Source organism: Tamandua tetradactyla, chromosome 19 (assembly GCF_023851605.1).
Source record: "Tamandua tetradactyla isolate mTamTet1 chromosome 19, mTamTet1.pri, whole genome shotgun sequence".
NCBI lineage: Eukaryota > Metazoa > Chordata > Mammalia > Pilosa > Myrmecophagidae > Tamandua > Tamandua tetradactyla.
Genome location: NC_135345.1, coordinates 22,573,190 through 22,591,181, shown reverse-complemented (window position 1 = coordinate 22,591,181; position 17,992 = coordinate 22,573,190). Strand labels below are relative to the sequence as shown.

Sequence of the window (17,992 nt, the reverse complement as noted above, 5' to 3'; positions counted from 1 at the left end):
TTTTTTTTTTTTTGGCATGGGCAGGCTCTGGGAATAACCTGGGTCTCCAGCATAGCAGGCAAGAATTCTGCCACTGAGCCACCATTGTACCAACTAGAAAACCGAATTAGAAAACAAACAAACAAACAAAAACATTCTTCCCTAAGTGTCAAGTCTTTATTATTTCACAATTACTAGGGTCTCCCCTCACATACATAGTTCTTTATAAGTAAATTGGCTAACAGGCCCCACCCACTTAAACAGAATCCTGTTTCTTATAGAGTCAGCCCTGTTTTGGTTAGGCAGATCTATCTATCCTCAAAGTAAGCCTAATTCAATTACCAATATTCTCTCTTTCATAAACATGAGCAGGTCCCAAAGATCACTGACAGTTGGCAAAAACAAATAAAATGAAAAACAAAATATGAAATAAACAAATAACCCAAAGATGATACCCAAAAAAGTGAACTTAATTTTTAAATTAATTTTATTAAACAGATTTAAAGGATGATTAAATTCAGAAAACCAAACATGGTTGCCTGAAAAGAAAGAAGGAATCAAAATATGAGAATGAGTTCCTAAAATTTAAAAATATGATTGTTGTGGCTTGAAACTGTACTACCACACAAAATCATGTTCTTAAATTTAATACATTCTGTGGGTGTGGGCCTATTGTAAGTAGGACCTTTTGATAAGGTTACTTCAGTTAAGGCATGGCTTAGGGTGAATCTTAATTCTTTTAGTAGAGGCCTTTATAAACAAGATAATTATATACAGAGAGAGACACATAGAGAGAGAGAGAGAGAGAGAGAGAGAGAGAGAGAGAGAGAGAGAGAAAGAAAGAGAGAGAGAGAGAGACAGAAAAAGAGAGAGAGAGAAAACCAGAGAGAGAGAAAACCAGGAAAGCAAGAAGCTGAAAGCAAGAAAACACAGATGGGAAGGGAGAGAACAGCAGATGCTGCCATGTGCCATGCCATGTGACAGAGGAGACAGTCTTCAAGAAGAAAGCATCACCTTGATGATGCCCTAATTTGGATATTCTCATGGCCTCAAAACTGTTAGTTTGCAAACTAATAAATTATCATTGTTAAAAGCCAACCCATTTATTGGTATCTTCTTGAGCAGTTTAGAAAACTAAAACAACAGCCACAATTAAATAGTCAATGACGGGACTGAAAAAAAGAATGAACACAGCTAAAGACTAGATTGGAAATCTGGAAAAAAAAGTTGAGGCAATCACTCCAGAGAGTACAAAATGTAAGAAAAGTGTTCCAACATTCATCCAATGAAATTCCATAAAAAAGATCAGAATTATTAATTTTGCAAGTGAGAAATCTGAGGCTCTCACTGAGAAGTTAAGTGATTCAACCCTCTAGTAGTCCATAGACAGAGTCTTGATATATTCCAGATGTGTCCCACCCCAAAACCCAAGGCTAAAACTCAGTCAGTATATGCAAGTGTGGCCAACTGTTTGTTTACAGCTGCAATCCACTCTGATTTGTTAATGTGGATGCCAATCTAGTTCATACCAGTTGTTTACAGGTATCATTCACTCTGACTGTTCAAGGCAGGTGCCAGTCTAATCTATACCAGTTCTTTACAACAGACATCTGCTTGATCAGTATGAGTACCATATCAGTTGACTAATATTTTAATATCATATCTGCCTAAACCTTTACTCTTGCAATTATGTTTATAAAGCTTCATGGTATAAAGAAATAGGAAAAACAATTGTTGAGATTTTGTCGCTCTCACATCTGAAGAGGGGAAAGAAATGTGTGGTTATGTTCTATCATATTGAGTTTCAAGCTGTAATAAATTTCATAAGTAAATGCTCAGCTTTTTTCTCCTTTCTCCTTACACACTGAGGAGAAAATAACCGTAAGTTTGGTCCCACTTCTCTCATCTAGACAAAGGGCAGTTCCATCTGATTAGCCCTGTTCCATAAGCTTATCAGAGAGTCAGGAGATCAAGTCCCAAACCACAATGTTTAATCCATAGGACTTAGCAGAAAATAGGGCCCAAGATACACAGCAAAATTAGTTGTGTGGAGACAGGATACAGGAAGTAGTCTAAAAGAATACCGGCCTACACTGACACCTATAGCAGATTTTCTTATACCTCCAGCTTAGGTTTGTGTGGGCCAATTGAGTTTTAAAAACGGACCAGAGAAGAGCAACCTGGGTAACATCATCACAAACTGGTCCTAAAACCAAATAACACAGCTTTCTTGTTCATCCTCATGCTTTTTGGGGCAAAATAACCTCAAATTCCTTAAGTATATGATTCGACCTTATATACACCAAGGGAAACTGAGATGGCCAAAGTTTGAGGCCAACTCTAATTTCAACCAACATAAAGCCAAAGTCAAAGTAAAATCAAACCAAACATTTATTGGTATCCAGTGCAGCATCAAAAGTTTATAATGACATTCATAAAACTGAGGCTATTGCCTCCTTAAGAACCGCAAACTCAAGTCCCACCAGGAAACATTCATAGAGTAGTTTCGACTTTGCTTAGGATTTGTGGGATTTTGCAGAGCACGTTCACCCCTTAAGAGCCTTCCCAGAAATCATTGGGAGTTATAAACTCATAAGAGCTGTAGAATTGGGTCCTAAATGTTATTTTCATAGCTCCTCCATGGCCTACCACGGAAGTAAACAAAATGCCACTGAGCTACCTGCTACTGTGTGCCTCCAAACCAGCCAAAACAGAAAACAGAGTCAGCTCCACAAAGGGTTAAAGCCATGTGAATTTTTCTGAACTGAAAATACTGTGTAAGCCTTATTTCTCTATGCACGACAATCATCTCCATTTTCCTCCTTTCCTCTTAGCTAACAAATACATTTTTACAGGTTTTACGTTCTTTACAACTCACCTAAAACACATAATTTTCCTCCTGCTTATACCACTTATTTATTATTTATTTATTAGATTTATATTGTGTTTTCCTCCAAAGGGCTCAAGGCACCATGCAGCCAACTCTTATGTAATAAATGTTAAACTCTCCTTAAAAGCTGTAAACAATGAAGTAGCCAAAAGAGAAGGCAGAAGGGACATGAACAAGGACAAGGAAGAAGGAGAACCGGACTCTGATGAAGCATGCAACCAAGCAGTCAGCCTGTTAGGAGACTCTACCCATCTCAGTCAGCCCCACCTGTAAAAGGCCCCTGGCAGTGCCTTCCATTCCAAATAAAAGAAGCAAAATATCTCCATTTTTGTGTGGGGATTGTGTTGGGGGTGGCAGGAAAGTAGGGGCATGAGGGATGGGTGGTGTGAGGATGGGGGTGGCAGGGTGGAGGCTATGCTAGTTATCCCTCAGGACTCTAAAGAGGTGTCTAAAAACTAATACACCTCCACAGACAATTGCTTCCATTTAAAAACAAAGGACTCACTTTTGAAAATCAGTGGAAAGAGATGCATGGTAAGGTTCTATAACACATCACTGAAATGCTAGTATTTTTTATAAATAATATAATTAATGTCCAGTCCTCAGTTCTGAGGTCAAAGCCACACAAAAGTTCAAAAGATTCTCAAAATCAAAATATGGCAGAGTTTTAAATTCCAGGCCAGGTGACTTGACAAAGCTACATGTTGGCTTCCAGCTTCTGTAACCAGAGCAATGCAGGAAGGTGTGCTTGATCAGGCACCCTCTAGTCCACTGCTGTTAGAACCAGGTTAGAACGAGCAGGAGGAGGTATATTCTAATTTTCTATTCAGACGAGAAATGACCATTCTGCCTAAAACGAGAAAATGATGCAGTTCTCCTGTCAGCACAGAGCAGGAGAAAATGCAGACTCTAGAAAGAATAATACTTCACAATAACTATTACATCAACTATTATTATTACTCCTTAATGAGCACTCTATGCCAGGCATCCTTTGGCTCCAGTTGCACATGCTAACCTCCTTGATTCTCAGAACAAACCTACAAATGGGTGTGATCATTTCCTATTTTTACCAATAAGGAAACTGAGGCTTAAATAAGTTATTTGTACAAAGTCACTCAATTAGCAAGCTTTTGAGGAAGAATTCAAAACGATCACTAATAGATGGGTGAGAGGTCTTGAGGTGGGAAACAAGCAAACCCAGGAAAAAGACTCTGTGTGCATATGGAGAAAGTAGGCTAATGACAGAGCATATTGGATCAAATCCCCTACCCAGAAAGCCACTGATAGAGAGTTCACAACAGGATAGTGAGTTCCCAAAGAAAGACCTTCAGGTAAGGCAGCAAAAGCCCAGGGCAGAAAAGCATGGGCCAACTACCTCCAGGAAGATGGAATAGGGACAGCAACACTGAGTCCTTATGAAGAAAAGAGCCCAGAATGGACCAGCTGAAGTTACCCCCAGTTCTGAGCGAGCAGGAACTAGAAGTGGTAACTGACTCCCACGGCCTTATCTTGCAACTCAACAGTACAGTTCACAGGGAGTCACTCTCAATAATCTTACTTCCTTCTCCTGAAATATAAATATCATGCACTGAGCATTTAACTACTCGCCAAACATTTGACCTACATCATTGTATGTCAGATCACAGTGATGCTATAAAGTAGAAAACATAATTATGTCTGTCTTACAGATGATTAAACTGAGGCACAGGGAAGTTGAGTAACTTGCCCCAAGTCATACAGCTAGTATGAAATAGAGATGGGGAGTCTGCTCAGGAGCCCACTTTTATAACCACCGGGTCGTTCTACTCCTAAAACCTAATTAATTCTCTACACTGGTGTTCCAGTGCTCTGTCACCCCTTCTCTGACCCATCTATCCTCTCTTTTCTCATAGGGCATGTCTTCTACAAGGCAACTATAGCAATTGTTGTGGCAGAGAATCTTTATTCCAATTTCCTGAGGTCTGGGAAATGGCAAATGAAGGTGGGAATGATAAGGAGCTTAACTGTGCCAGAATTAAACTACTCTGTCCTCTCAGTCTAGAAAAATCTCCCCTATCTCCGAATGACTGTCTTCTTCTCATTTTTTTAAGTTTTAGTTTAAATGATACTAATTCACAGAGACTGTCTTTGACTACCCAACCTATCAGAACACCCTATTACCACCAAAGCACTTACCATAAGCAGCACAAATTTCATGTCTTTCTTTATTTGTGTTTATCTGTATCTCCTGCTGGGTTATGAGCTTTGTGACAATGGAGAACTTGTCTACCTTCACATCAGCCAGGCTAACACAAGGTAGATGCTTAATAAATATTTTTTGGATAAAAAAAATAAAGTTATACAGAAAGATCCAGATCAGCTGTCAAGTTGGCAAACCAAAATAAACTCTCACCCCAAACAAACCCTGGAGAAACTAGAAAAGTGGAAAGGCATACGGATTTTAGGAACTAACAACAACAAATGGAGAGAAACTCCAGAGGAGAAAAGTAGATTCTTGAACAGATTCATGAAAGAGCTTCAGCCCAGGTGGGGTCATGCTGGAAGAGTAACGGGAGGACAGATTGGAGTAAAGCTTAAATATTGTCCTTGTCTTTTAACTGTGATGTCTTAGGGCAATTATAGCAGATATAAAGGATTTTTTTTTTTATTTCTCATTACATTTTATGCATTTGCTGTTTAGATCTGCAGGATGTAAAAAGTGGAGTCATAAACCAAAAATGCAATAGCAGTGGCATTTATATTTATCCCTGCCATTATCCTTACTCTCTAGAGATCTTTCTTTCCTTCACTTGTCTTTGATCTATTGTCTAGTGTCCTTTCTTTTGTAGGGCTGGCCTAGTGGTGACAAACCACCTTAGCTTTTTTTTTTTTTTTTTTTTAATTTTTTTGCCATGGGCAGGCTCTGGGAATCAAACCTGGGTCTCTAGCGTGGCAGGCGAGAACTCTGCCACTGAACCACCACTGTACTGCCCAGCTTTAGTTTCTCTGGGAATATCTTAATCTCTCCTTTTTAAAAACATTTTTATTGATAAAACAACATACAAGCACATACATTAACATGCTAACATTCCATACATGGTGTACAATCAATGGTCAACAATATCATCACATAGATGTATCTTCATCACCGTGATCATTTTTTAGAATATTTACATCACTCCAGAAAAAAAAACAAAGAGAAAAAAGAAAAAATTCATACATTCCTTACCTCATACCCCTCCCTCTAGTATTTCCATCTACCCAATATATATATTTTTAATTTTAACATTTATTCCTCCTGTTATTTGTTTCTAACCAATATGTTTTACTCATCTGTCCATACCATAGATAAAAGGAGCATCAGACACAGGCTTTCACAATCACACAGTCACTTTATGAAAGCTATATCATTATACAATCATCTTAAAGAAATGTGGCTACTGGAACACAGCTCTACAGTTTCAGGCACTTCCCTCTAGCCTAATACACCTTAAACTACAAAGGGGATATCTATATAATGCATAAGAATAACCTCCAGGATAACCTCTCAACTCTGTTTGAAATCTCTCAGCCACTGACACTTTATTTTCTCATTTCTCTCTTCCCCCTTTCAGCTGAGAAGATTTTCTCAATCTCTTGATGCTGAGTCTCAGATCATTTTAGGATTTCTTTCCCATGTTGCCAGGGAGGTTTATACCCCTGGGAGTCATGTTCTATGTAGGAAGAGGGAGGGCAGTGAGTTTGCTTGCTGTGTTGGCTAAGAGAGAGATAGGCCACATCTGAGCAACAAAAGAGATTCTCTGGGGGTGACTCTTAGGCCAAATTTTAAGTAGGCCTAGTCTATCCTTTGTGGGGATAAATTTCATATGAACAAACCCCAAGATTGAGGGCTTGGCCTATTGATTTGGTTGTCCCACTGCTTATGAGAATATCAGGCCTTCTCCAAATGGGGAGGTTGAATTTTCCCCCTTTCTCGCCATTTCCCCAAGGCGATTTTGCAAATACTTTTTTATTCACTGTTCAAATCACTCTGGAATTTATCAGGGCATCACTCTGGACAAACCTACAAAATCTCATGCCCTATTCAAGGTTCCATGTACTTCTGGTGATCAACTAAACTGTCCATATAAGTTTATTAGGAAATGCACTAGTCAAAATATAAATTTTGAACCAAAGAAACATTTTTTGCTTTAGTCTCACACGTAAAGTTTTAAAATATGAATTATCATCTATTTTCAATACTCTGCAATATTGGCATTCCTTTGTTCTTCCTCATGCAAAGGCATTTTTTAAATTTGTACATTTAGTCACTATCATTGCACACGCTAGGCATTCCTAGGTTATACCATCTCAGCCTTTATCGATCATCTTTCCATCTGGTTGCATTTGTGCCCAGAGCCTTCCTCCTTCTATCATCCTCACATTCAGCTTAATTCAATGTACTAACATTATTGTGTTACAATTAGGTAGTATTGTGTTATTCATTTCTGAATTTTTACCATCAGTCCTGCTGCACAATCTGTATGTATCTCTTCACACTATTTCTGTCTCCTGCTGGCCCCTCTTCTTAACTGAAATTCTCCAAGTTCATTCATTCTTAACTGAAATTCTCCAAGTTCATTCATTAATGTTAGTTCATATCAGTGAGACCATAAAGTATTCATCACCCAGCAGGACTTTCATTTTATTTTTTTTTTACATGGACAAGCACCGGGAATCAAACCCAGGGTCTCCAACATGGCAGGTAAGAACTCTGACTGCTGAGCCACTGTGGCCCACCCTGCAGCAAGACTTTTGATCTGGTAGTCAAGGCTGTAGGGTTGCTCAATTTCTGCCATGATTTCTGGCAAGCATCCACTACCTCCCCTAACCCCCCACACCCACCTTCTAATCCTAAAATACTCATGGATTGTGGGTTACAAACTTAGGGGACTGCCCCTACCACCCCCACCCTCAGTGCTCCTTAACATCAGCTCTTAACAATGAAACCCTAACCAAAGAATGTGCCTGGTAAATTATCAGTAACTAAGTATTGATTACCAGGGGTCATTTCATCTGGAGTTCTTCTCACCCCCTCCTTAAACTCATTTAAATTGAGGTAAGAGCCTATTCTTGACCCTTCCCCAGTGCAAAACCACAGTAGTGAAACCAATGTGATACTGGCCGAAAGACATGCAAATAAACCAAAGAAACTGAATCGAGAGCTCAGAAACAGACCTAAGTTTACATGCAAACAACATTCAATAAAGATGGCACCATGAATCAATGAAAGTATGGATATTTGATAGATAATATTGAGAAATCTGACTGACTCTGAGGAGAAATATAATTGTTCCTTACTCAATGTTCCATATAATGGGGGATTCTATGGGTTAAAGAAAGAACGTAAAAAGTAAAGCTCTAAAGTTAACAGAAGAAAATAAGCATGTGCCAGGAGTGGGAGACAGCTTCATAACACAAAACTGTGTACTTTATAAGCACAAACAAGAAAGCAAAACCATTAATAAATTTGACAGCTTCACAAAAATAATTTCTTTTCATTCTTTTCAATGAAGGACATCACAGCCAAACATAATAGGTGATAAGTGTTTCGGTTTGCTAAAACTGCTGAAATGCGATATACCAGAAATGGATTGGCTTTTACAAAGGGGATTTATTCAGTTACAAGTTTACAGTTCTAAGGCCATGAAAATGTCTAAATTAAGGCATCAAGAAGAAGATATCTTCTCTGGGGAAAGGTTGCTGGCATCCAGGGTTCCTCTGTCACATGGGAAGGCACTTGATAATGTCTGCTGATCCCTCTCTCCTAAATGTCTCTGGACTTCTATGAGTCCTTTCTTGTTTCCCCTGGGGCATTTCTGTCTCTGAGCTCTCTCCAAAATGTCTCTGCCTTTTATCCTCTCATTAAGGACTCTAGCAAGGGAATTAAGATGTATCTTGAATTGAGTGGGTCACATCTCCATGGAAACAACCTAAGAAAAAGAGCCCACCCACAACAGGTCTGCTCCCCACAAGAATGGATTAAAAGACCAAAGTCTTTTCTGGGATATGTAACTGAATCAGAACAGTACAGCAGGGAGGCAGAAGGTCTTTACAATATCTTAAATTAACTGGGAATTAAAGCTGGAAGGTATAAGAGACTTCTACAAATTGTCAGGTAAAGATGGTGACCCCATTTTTTAAATATTCAAAAAGTAAAGCAGGCAATTTATAGAAGAGACTCCCACTCCACCCTCCCCACCCCCAAGTAAAACTAGCAAGCATAAGCAAAGATGTGTATTATTAATAGAAATCTAGGGAATACAAACTAAGACAAGGAGATATTTTATTATTAGACTGACAAAAATTAGAAGGCTAGCTATTGCCAAGTATTGGTGGGGATGTAAGGTATAATAAAGTCTGACTTCAGTTTTCGATGTTTGACTGTTGATATCTTTTAAGCCTCATTCCTCCTTCTTTCTCTTCTGCCCCATAATTGGGCAAGGTGATAAGAGCTAAAGGAAAGTGCTTCTTCCTTTAGCTCCAGTGGGTGGCAGGTGGTTCAAACCACTCATGGGTGGCACCCCCTAAGCACCATAAAAACTTCAAGCCAATTTTTTTTCTGACTCTCTCAAGACATATTTTGACCTGTTTGGGAACCATCAAACTCTCCTCAGAAAATCTCATTATGTGAGTAATAAAGCTTTTTCATACACACTTTTTGTATGTTATGGTATCAGTCTTGACATATAAACCATATCTTGGGTGAGGCTCCATCCTATACTATAGACTGACTACAAAATATGGGGCTTGAGGGACGCTAATGTACTGCTAGATGGGGTATATAATTATTTACCCATTCCGTAGTGCAATATGGTACCACAGGGTGAAGTTAAATATATACATATCCTATGACACAGCAATTCTATTCTTGTGTATATATTCCAAAAAAAATTCATACATAGCTCCACAAAAGAACATATATGAGGTTTATTTTTTGTGGCAGTAGTCAAGAGACAAACCAGGTATATATTACTGGAAGACCGAAGAGGTAAATTGTGGTAGATTCAAATAATGTAGTATCATACAACAGGCAAAGCAACATATTGGATGCACACAAAGCAACACAAATGGCTCTTAAAACTGCAGTGCTACATAAAAAAGAATCAGGTGCAGAATAAGATCTATAAACCATAGCAATTAAGTAGAGTAAAAGATACGTGCAAATAAATAATAATGTACATTTTACAAGATCATGTAGCAATAAATAATAAACATAGTAGACACATTAGAGTGATTGCTCCAGGGGAAGGGAGTGGGGTAGACATTTTAAGAAACGAGTAAATATTGACCATTATGAATTAATAATGATCATTTATACTTGCATATAGCTTAGGAACTCTCATATCTTACTTTATAATAAATGTTCAATAAAGGTGAGTTATTTCCTGATTTGGGGAAACTCCCACTGCTGAATTACTTTATAGCTAGTGGACTTTTGCTTTCTGATAGAATTAAATGCTATCATTTGAAGTGCCCTTATTCTAGTTTTTCTAAAAATATGTTTCAAAAAATGCTAGCCCCACAGAACTTACCAAATTAAAAGGATACTGGAATTAAATGGCTTTTGAAATACCTCTTGAAGATACACGGCACACTTTTCATTAAAAGTATTATGAAAAAACCTACAACCTTCAGATGGGTTCCTAAGTCAGATAAGTCCTGAAACCCAGAGGGGCCACCCTCTCTAGAACATCATATAGTTCCGTCCATCCCCCTACCCCATATTATTGACAGCCCCTTCCAACAAAAAAAAGTTAGAATGAGCATAGTCCAAATAACCCTAAAGATTGAGAGAAAGATCAAAGGAGAAGGAGGAGTTATAACAGAGAACATAGGATTTAACAAATGAGTTATGACTCCTGAATCACTATTGCAAAACTGTAACCCATACCAAACTCTGAAATCTGTTCTATAACTACTTGTTACAACATACTTTGAAATTTATTTTTTGTATATATATCTCACAATTAAAAAAAGAGTTCTGGGTGCACGGTTGGTTCAGTGGTAGAATGTTCACCTTTCACGTGCGAGACCCGAGTTTGATTCTCAGAACATGCACCCAAATAAAAAAGTTCTGAGAAGTCCCAGGATAGAGAAAACTGATTAATTTTGTTTAAGCCAGGGTTTCCCACATTTATTTGACCTATTAAACATTTTCCCATAATAGCTATTAACAATTTCTAACATATCATATTATGTATTATATATTATATATCATGTTCCTAAACATTTCCTAATTTTCAATTCCAAAATATGTTTTGGAAAAATTAATCTAATCATCCTATTTTACCTATGAAGAAACTGAGACTCCAGGTGGAAAGGAATCCACCCACTCATGCATGGTGGAATGAAGACCTGAACTGAGATCTCCAACTCCAATCTGAGTGCTTCACTGCATTAAAGCCGCTCCCCTTTACTTATCAGCTGCTCCCAATAAATGGAATAGCATATTAGATTGGACTTTGCTTCAGGCTCTATGGAAACAGAATAGGACATACCTTCCAATTAATGAGTGTTCTTCATTAAAGGGCTTTTTTGAAGAAATCTACCCAATATTTCCCAATAGGGAACATTTTTTTTAATGTTGGCAGGAAAGGGGGAGGGAAGAGAAGGTGTTCAGTAAACCAACTACAAAAGCAGCTGGTCCAACATAACAGATGTCTCACATAAGCCTGGGCTGCCTGAAAATACAGCCACAGGTTGCTCTTCACCCCCTCACACCATACCAACCTTGTGTCAAAGGGAAAGGGGGTATGGGAGCTATCCAGAGGGAAACGTCAGCCTCTTCAGTTTGAAAAGTGGCAGCGTTACATTTTTCCAATTAAGGTCCCTACAATTCTTTTCCTTTTTGTCTCCTTTCATCCCGCCCTTTTACCTAATCATACAGGACTCACCAAAAGTAATCCATCTCATCCCTAGTGGAGGGGAAGGAACATCTCCTACCTTCCACTTGATAAGCTGCTGTGGCTGCCCCCCAGCCAAATCCTGCAGGAAAAGCCATGGTTTCAGAGACAGCAACCTCAGAACACTTGGAAAATGAGAGCGCTCTGCCCTTTAGTCAGAGGAGTCAGTGCAGTTTTGCACTCTCGCCCCAGACCGGAATCTCAGAATGCAAATGTGCATGCAAACAGAAGCTGAGCCTGATTAAAGGTTCCCACTTGATTGGCCACAGTCTTGATAAGAATCTAAGACACTTTGTACAAGGCGAGCAATTGTACTTTCTTCTTTGAGCTCTCCCTGATGCCTAACAATGTAGGACCAGCCTGAGTGTTGGCTGAGTTTCTGCTTTGTCAGGGTACTCATTCACCTGACCTTTTAATTTTTAATGTAATACATGGATATTGTTTTTAAAAGTCAGAGAATCCTACTGGAATTTTCCCTTAGCCCATTCCTCCAATCTCCAATGCCCCTCCATCTGTTTCTGCCAGTATTCACTCCCATGTTTTGTAAATAATAGGCTAATGCTGCTACTTTTTTTTTATATAAAATCTATTGAATTCCGGGTATAAGGGGTGGAAGACCTAACACACACTCTTTCTCTTTCTCTCTTTTTCTCTTTTTTCATTCCCCACCCACCCAATATGTTAAGTTTATTTTTCTGTTTAAATAAATATTCAATATTTACTTTACTGGTACTATATATGGCTCCAAGCTAAGCCATGTAGCATTCCATGCTTGCATGTAATTTTTAAGTTTCTCTGGTGTGAATCAGCTGTTGGGTTGTATGTTTATTAATTTCCTCTCTACTTACCACTTATGCATCCCCAAATACTATGATAGAGATATAAATCTCTGAGTTGCTCAGACACCTCTGTTTTTCTGCTTGTGCTGGTTTGAAAAGGTTTATATACCCTAGAAAAGCCATGTTTTAATCCCAACCCCATTTTGTAAAGGCAGCCATTTCTTCTAATCCCTATTCAGCACCGTATGTTGGAAACTTTAATTAGATTATCTCCATGAGATCTGACTCAATCAGTGTGGGTATTAAACCTGCTTAGGTGGAGACACTTTCCAGGTGGGTCTTGATTACTTCACTGAAATCCTATAAAAGAGGAAACACTTTGGAGAAAGCAGGTGATTCAGAAAAAGCAGAGAAGAATGACAGAATGCTACAGAACCACGAAGCAGAAAGTCCACTGGCCAGTGACTTTTGGAGATGAAGAAGGAAAACACCTTCCAGGGAGCTGGAGAAGAAGCTAGCAGATGACACTGTGTTCACCATGTGCCCTTCCAGCTAAGAGAGAAACCCTGACCATGTTCACCGCGTGCCTTTCCACTTGATATCAGCCTTCTTGAATCAAGGTATGTTTCCCTGGATGCCTTGGATTGGACATTTATAAAACTTGCTTTAATCGGGACACTTTCTCGACCTTAGAACTGTAAACTAGCAACTTATTAAATTCCTCTTTTTAAAAGCCATTCCATTTCTGGTATATTGCATTCCAGCAGCTAGTAAATGAGAACACTGTTCCTCTCTGCATTTGTTTTTACGCCAACACAGCTGCAGTCCACAATCTCCTTCATCATCATTGAGGGAGTACCCTAACAGAAGCCCTGTTATGGGTATGCCATGTTTTTATCCCTTTTCATTTCCTCCCCCTTTTTGTCAAAGCAAGTCCTCAAACAATGTTTCTTATAATGGGTTGTGGTAGGTTGAATCATGTACTCCAGCAAACCCATGTTTCTAATGCTAATGTGGGTCCCAGTGGATGTGAAGCCACTGTAGTAAACAGGACCCCTTGAGGATGTTATTTTTAGTTAAGGTGTGGCCCAACTTAATGAAGATGGATTTTAGTCCATATTACTGGAAGCCTTATAAAGAGAAGAAACTAAAAACTAGGGGTCAAAGAAGGCCACAGGGAAAGGCAGGAAGTCAACAGAAACTGGAAGAACAATTGAAAAAAAAGCAATTTGGAAAAACGGAGACTAGGAGAGAGAGACTGATTTCTATGTAACAGTAGGCAGAGATGCAAGCCAAGGGACCCCAAGGACTATATGGCAAGCTAGCATCAGCTCTCTACAGATTTCAGGAAGAAGGTAAGCCCTGCAAATACCTAGTTTCAGACTTCTAGCATTCCAAATCATGAACAATAATTCCCTGTTGTTAAACTAAATCTTTGTGTGGTATTTGTCATAATAACAACCAAGCAAACAAAGACAAAGAGGGTGATGGTTAGTTTTATGTGTCAGCTTGACTAGGCTATAGCACCCAGTTATTCAACCAAACACTAGTCAGGGTATTGCTGTGAAGGTATTGTGTATGTAATTAACATCTGCAGTCAGTTGACGTTAAATAAAGATTATCCTCAATAAGGTCAATGGGCCTCATTCAGTCAGTTAGAAGCCTTTAAAAGCAAAAAACTGAGGTTTTCCTGAAGAAGAAAAAGTTCTGCCTCACGACTACAAAATCAGATTCTGCCAGAGTTTCCAGCCTGTGGTGCTGCCCTACAGATTTCATACTTCCTGTCCTCACAATCATATGGCTCATATATATATATATATATATACAGAAGATAAGGAAAGTCAATTTTCTGAGCTCTGGAATTGCCTTTATTCAAGCATTGCACTTGATATCTAGTTTGTCTAGGTATGGGGTTTTATGATGGTAATAATTTTCACTCAGAAATTTGGAGGTACTTGTCCATTATCTTGTAACTTTGAGGGCAGTTACTGAGAAGTTAAACAATCCAAGTCCTAATCCTTTACATATAGTCTCTTTTGTTCCTTGTCCTACCCTCCCTGCTCATCTGGCTTCTATTTCTGAAATTTCAGTTATTTGCTTGATGTGGGGCTTTTTCAGCCATGTGTCAGGTACCCGCTTTGCCTTTATCTGAAAAATTTTGTTCCTCATTCCTGGGAACATTTTTAATATATAATTTTAATATATAATTTTTTTAATAATTGCCTTTTGTTTTTTTATTTTCTCTTTCTGAAAATGTGATTATCTAGGACTCCTTAAATGATCCCTTATTTTTATTATTCTTTCTCTTCCATCTTCCTGTCTTTATAGTGAGCTATTTATTTTGCATAATTTATCATCCAACCTTCTCCTAAATTTGTTGAGACCTTATGTTGTAGATTGCTAGCTGCCAGAATACAACACACCAGAGTCAGATTGACTTTTAATAAAAGGGGATTTATTTCATTAGTTCTTCAGAGGAAAGGCAGCTATCTTTCATCTAAGGTTCTTTCTCATGTGGGAAGGCGTAGGGTGATCTCTGCTGGCCTTCTCTCCAGGCCTCTGGGTTCCAATGACTTTCCCCAGGCTGAGATGAGGTAGGCTGAGCTGCTTGGGCAGGTGCTCTCCACTACATAGAGCTCTCTCACTTAAGCACCAGCCAATTAAATCAAATATCATTCATTGCAGCAGGCACACCTCCTAGCCAACTGCAGATGTAATGAGCAACAGATGAGGTTCACGTACCATTGGCTCATGACCACAGCAACAGAACTAGGCACCTTCACCTGGCCAAGTTGAAAATTGGATTTAACTACCACATGTCCACCCCTTGTCAACTTGGCAACTACACACATCGCCTTAAGCAATATTAAGGTACAAAAAATTCTCTTCTAGCTGTGAACCTATGAATCTCAAAGGAAGTTATCTGGTGCCAATATACAAAGGAGGATATTCACAGGATACAGGTTTTCATTTCCATAGGGAGAAATTGGAAGGAACCCAGATGTAAAGCCTTCAGGGCAAACACCATTGGATTTCAAAGTCAAAGTCATTTATCCTTCAGCTTTAGAAAGTGGCAGTCCCACCCTCTCCAAGGGCCTATGCAGTGGCCCACCTCTTTTCAAATCAACATCAGGGAACACTGAAGAGACCACCTTTTTCTCAGCTCCACTCTCTCTGGGCATTAAGGCCACACCTGGGCTCTCTGCCATTTCTGGGGCACACACTCAACCCCTCCATAGGATGGCAGCCAGGCTCTCCCCAGTCCCCAAGGAGCATGCTGTACCTTCTTCAAGGCCTGAGGCAGCACAACTCGGCTACTGTAACGATATGGGAGACTCATCCTCTGCCCTCAGGGCAAACTCACCCTCTCCATGTTTATGGGTGGGTCCACTCTGCCAGCTGAGGTTTCCTGACTTCAGACCTGAGCTTCCATGGTTCTCACTCTGCAAACTCCAATTTGTCCCTTGTGTCCCCTTTTGTCCAGATTGGCAGTGGTTCCATTTACACAAACAGTCTCTTCAAGCACTCCAGGACTTCTCCATCATTCTCTTCACAGTTCCTCCAAAACCTTTCTCTTAGCCATCCAAAAAACCATTCCAACATATCTGGTATTTGCAAACTGCAGCAGCACCCCACTCCTGGTACCAAATCTGTTCTGGTTTGCTAGCTACTGGGATGCAACACACCAGAGACAGAGTGGCTTCTAATAAAAGGGGATTTATGTCATTAGTTCTTCAGAGGAAAGGCAGCTAACTTCCATCTGAGGTTCTTTCTTATGTGGGAAGGCTCAGGGTGATCTCTGCTGGCCTTCTCTCCAGGCCTCGGGGTTCCAACAACTTCCCCTGGGGTGATTTCTTTCCGCATCTCCAAAGGGCTGGGCTGAGCGGAGCTGCTTGTGCTTAGATGAGGTATGCTGAGCTGCTTGGGCTATACTACATTGAGCTCTCTTGTTTAAGCACCAGCCAATTAAATCAAATATCATTCACTACAGCAGGCACACCTTCTAGCCAACTGCAGATGTAATGAGCAACAGATAGGTTCACGTACCATTGGCTCATGTCTACAGCAACAGAACTAGTCAACTTCACCTGGCCAAGTTGACAACTGAATCTAACTACCACACCTTATATTTTTAATTTTCAGGAGTTCTTCTTTGTTCTCCAGTCCTGTTTGCTGGACCAATAACTTCTCTTATTTCTCTGAAGAGGTTATGGGTTTTGATGTTCTCTTCTACATTATCTCCTTCCTCTCAATTTAATTTGATTGCTGTTTCTCTTCCTTTTTAGTTAGACTTTCTTCAAATAATATATTGTATTCCTTGGCTATCTATTCTTATTTAAGAGTGAGTCATTTAAAAGGCAGATTGGAAACATTCTTTACAACAAAAAGTCTTGGTGACAGTAGGTCACACTACAGAGAGTAAAGAGGTGGGAATTCTTATCATTTAATTGTAGATCCTTAAACTAATGTATTTGGAGTAGATTTGTTTTGTTTGGTTCTGAAGCTGGTTGGATACCACAGAGAGGAGTTTTCCAGGCTCCTGCCCAGGGGAATAAAAGCCAGCATTCCACTCTACAAGCCAGGCAAGGAAATAGAGCAGGGCTCACTCTGCTCTCCACTGGGGTCTATGCTGGCACTCTTGAGCTGATTTGACTTCTCCAGGGACCATATCTCTGCTTTCTACCCTGCAGTCAACTGGCTGCATATCTGGAGGACTAATCACTACTTTGAACCAAGTTATATTCTAACCAAAAATCACTTTATTTCCCTCTCATACATTTATACCCCGGTCCTGCCTCCTATTGAATACACTTGACATATCTCTAACCATGATTCATCCTACATATTTGCAGCATAAATCTACCCTGGCTTCTTCCTCCTGAGATTTTGGTTTCAACTTTCTCCAAAATGCTCAATTGCTTATCATTCAACAATCTGCTTTTCAGCTTCTGAATTTCTGTTCACATTGCTTGCACTCTGTGGCCACACTCCTCCCTCCACTCTCACTGCCCTTGTGGGTTTATTGAGGTTTTTTTTTAATCACTTTTTTTTCATGTTGTGGGTTGAATTCTGTTGCCCAAAAAGATAACTTCAAGTCCTAAACCCCAGTCCCATGAATGTGGCCTTATTTGATCATAGAGTCTTTGGAGATGATTAGTTAAGATGAGGACACATTGGATGAGGATGGGCCAATTTGATTAATCCAATTAATCCTTAATTGGATTAAGGACAGACACTGAGTAAAAAGTCATATGAAGATGGAGGCAGATGTTGAATTGCTGAAGCTGCAAGCCAAGGAATGCCAAGGATTGCCAGCAAACCACCAGAAGAAGCTAGAAAAAAGCAAGAAAGAATTCTCCCCTACAGGTTTCAGGGTGAGACTAGCCCTTAATAAATTAACTTCAGACTCCCAGCCCCCA

General features: G+C 39.5%; 1 protein-coding gene across 1 annotated transcript in view; it reads right to left on the bottom strand.

Moving 5' to 3' along the window:
- Window positions 1-12,012, bottom strand: part of LOC143663084 (cytosolic beta-glucosidase) — a 133,059-nt gene extending 121,047 nt beyond the window's left edge. The window contains exon 1 of the mRNA XM_077136509.1: window positions 11,834-12,012. Within this exon, the coding sequence (XP_076992624.1) occupies window positions 11,834-11,891 (58 nt within the window). The 5' untranslated portion in view covers window positions 11,892-12,012. The remainder of the gene's footprint in view (window positions 1-11,833) is intronic.
- Between the last annotated feature and the right edge of the window lie 5,980 nt (window positions 12,013-17,992).